General features: G+C 45.0%; 1 protein-coding gene across 1 annotated transcript in view; it reads left to right on the top strand.

Annotated features, from left to right (window-relative positions):
* LOC109953576 (ATP-binding cassette sub-family G member 2-like) overlaps window positions 1-3072 on the top strand; it is a 17868-nt gene extending 14796 nt beyond the window's left edge. The window contains exons 11-14 of the mRNA XM_020589052.1: window positions 2075-2199; window positions 2526-2680; window positions 2795-2884; window positions 2976-3072. Of these exons, the coding sequence (XP_020444708.1) occupies window positions 2075-2199; window positions 2526-2680; window positions 2795-2884; window positions 2976-3032 (427 nt within the window). The 3' untranslated portion in view covers window positions 3033-3072. The remainder of the gene's footprint in view (window positions 1-2074; window positions 2200-2525; window positions 2681-2794; window positions 2885-2975) is intronic.
* The last annotated feature ends 19 nt before the right edge of the window (window positions 3073-3091 follow it).

Below are 3091 nucleotides of genomic sequence, written 5' to 3'. Positions count from 1 at the left end.
GGGCCCGGGCGGGGACGCTATTGTCAGCATACCCAGGCCCCCTAGCATCAGAGGGGACATCACCGTTCTCCAGCCGGGGAACGGGCAGAGGCTGCTGCTACTGGTCAGGCGCAGATGCAGGCACTGGAACCAAGGCGGCATCGGCGCACCGGCCGACCTGCTCCGAAACAGGACCTGAAATAGACACAGGGACAGAGACAGGCACCAAGGGGGTGTCGGCGCACCAGGAGTTCGGAGTGTCGGCAGGGACACCACCGTGCCCAGGCCAGAGAGCCTGTGGAGACTGCATCTTGAAGCAGCCGCTGCCGGGGCTTGGACTGCGGAGGCTGCAGCTGGCGTCTTGCTCGAGAGGAGGACTGCCCCAAATGGAGACAGGGTACAGGAATGGCAGCCCCAGTTGACGACCTCCTCCTGGTCCGCCGTTTCCCTGGACCCCCAGGGCAGATAGCCCACCGGGTTCCCTCGAAGGGAGAGGGGCTCTGTGCTGGGTGAGAGAGCGGATCAGCCATCTGGGCCTTGAGTTCACTGAAAATGTCCTGGGCTTCAGCAGGGCTCAGGCAGGTCCCCAAGGGCAGGGACTCAGGAGCAAGGGAGTAAACCCCTACTCTGAGTGTAGTCTCCCCGGGAGAATCGTCCGACCAGTAAGACTCAGATAAAGCCTCCTCTCTTAGCTCCCTTACCTGGAGCAGCATGTCCTCGACGACTGGGAGGTGTGCCAGATGGGGCCAGTTGCGGATCAGCGCCTCCACGCGAGCACATATCCGTATGCGCTCTGCAGAGTCCTGAAGATTATAAAAATAGTGGCAGAAACCGCTTAAATCCGACCACAACTCCATCACCTCATCTCTCTCGCTGGCTGAGTTCATTTTGGCCAGATTGTACTGTCAGAAACGGCGCGCGATGCGGCCGAAACGTGTTAGGTGAACTCAATTAACTAGCCAGACGAGGAAGTGTAAAACAAAACCCGTCTCTTTAATAAGCGAACTAACGTAAACAAAAACAAAAAAAAAAAAAACAAAAAAAACAACAACCATACAAGACACGGTGAAAAACACAAAACTCACATGTCCTTATTAGCAGTCCGAGGTCAGAGCCAGCAAACACATACAACAGAGGTGATCCAAAACACGTTGTCCAAATATAAGTCCGTTAAGCCGATACACCTAGAAGCAGTCCGAGTTTTGAAGGCAAGGCAGAACAGAATAATCCAAGGAAACAGTCCGGGTCAGAAACACAAATACCAAAGCCGAAAATAGTGCTGGAAAGTCAGAGCTAGAGGTGTAAACAGGTGAAAACAATAACGAAGCAGGTGAAACTAATGTGAGTGATGAAGAACGTAAAAAGACCGAAACTAAGGTGAAACAAAAACAGGAAGTAACGTCAAAATAAAAGCTGGATGGGAAGTAGCAGAACCGAATCATGACACATAAGACTTTATCGATCTGTTAGAAAATCACAAGCTACCCAGCAGTACTTCAAATTATAAGAATATAAGATAGTTAAAAGTAGTTCCCTGTTTACCAGCTCCAACATTAAAGTGATTAATACAGTATGTCAATAATTATAATCCAATAATATAATATACATTAATGTTAAATGTGTCATTCAGCATAATATATATACTTTTACTTTTAGTACTTCAAGTGTGTTTTAATGCTAATACTTTTTCACCTTTACTTAGATAACATTTTGAATGCAGGACTTTTACTTAATAACAGAGTATTTTTACACTGTTGTATTGTTACTTTTACTTAGATAAGAGATCAGATTACTTCTTCCGCCACTGGTTTTTATTAAACATTACTCAAACAGAAGTAAATTGTGCTTTTTGGGAACAGTTTTCAGCAACACATTTGGTGGTTATAAAGTATTTCCTGCAGCAGATCGGTGAATGTAGGATTGAGTCAGTATAATCCACAATGTCTGTACTGAAGGAACATGTCAACCAGGGGAGCACTGTGTCTGGAAAATACAGACTATAACAAACTTTAACTTTTAACATAGATTAATAGTCTTCAGTCTTCTACAGTGTTTTGTCTTCGTGTGTTTTTGAGGTTGTTTGTTTTCTCTGCAGTCATGAGAACTCCAGTGGCTACTACCGCACATCTGTCTACTTCCTGTCCAAGGTCTTTGCTGATCTAATTCCCAACCGCATCATCCCCATCTTTGTTTTTTCATCCATCGCCTACTATATGATGGGTAATTTACTGTTACAAAAACAGCAACACACCACATCATGCACATAAAGAGACTGCCTTGACAAGTGGTGTTTATTTACAGTATATGACTATTGTACTTGATCTGCTCTTAGCACAAGCTTGGTTTTATCGCAAAGAGGCTCAGGTTTTGAGAAATGAAATCTAGATGACAGTGTGATCGCTTTTCTTTTCACCATAACACCACGGTTTTGAGAAATGAAATCTAGATGACACCATATCTGACCCCACCAGGAGGAGGTTGCTGAAAGCAGCACCCTTGAGTGTATTGAAATGCTCATTCTTGTTTTCTCATTACCGCTCCTTCAGGGTTGAAGCCTGCCTTTGAGGCCTTCCTGTGTTTTGCTCTGACCATGTCTCTGGTCAGTCTGGCAGCAGTCAGTCTGGCCTTCCTCATCTCAGCGAGTGTTTCCTCATTTGCCATGGCTAATATTCTCATTGCTCTACCCTTTGTCTTTATGATGGTGAGAAAGACGTACCTTATATCATATACAGTATCCGCTGCTGTAATTAATATATGGTAATATGTAGTCTCACTTTTGCTAGTGTACAGTACAGTTTTCTTCCTTCTGTTTTAGGTTTTTGGTGGTTTTCTTGTCAATCTCAATACCATGCTGAACTGGCTTTCCTGGCTGAAATGGATCAGCATCTTCAGATATGGGCTAAATGTAAGATATATAAAATAAAGCATGAGCAGAAGGATGTGTCTGGGATCAGCAGGACACAGTTTGACTGGCCTAATCTCCTGTGTTCTCTCAGGCTGCATTCATCAACGAATTGAAAGGACAGGTGTTCTACAGCAATGGCACCATGTGAGTGTGATAACATAGCCACTTTTTAAAACACATCAACCCCCCAACACACACACACACACA

This window comes from Monopterus albus, unplaced genomic scaffold, assembly GCF_001952655.1.
Source record: "Monopterus albus unplaced genomic scaffold, M_albus_1.0 scaffold795.1, whole genome shotgun sequence".
NCBI lineage: Eukaryota > Metazoa > Chordata > Actinopteri > Synbranchiformes > Synbranchidae > Monopterus > Monopterus albus.
Note: the sequence above shows the minus strand (reverse complement) of the source record. Positions and strands in the feature narration are given on the sequence as shown.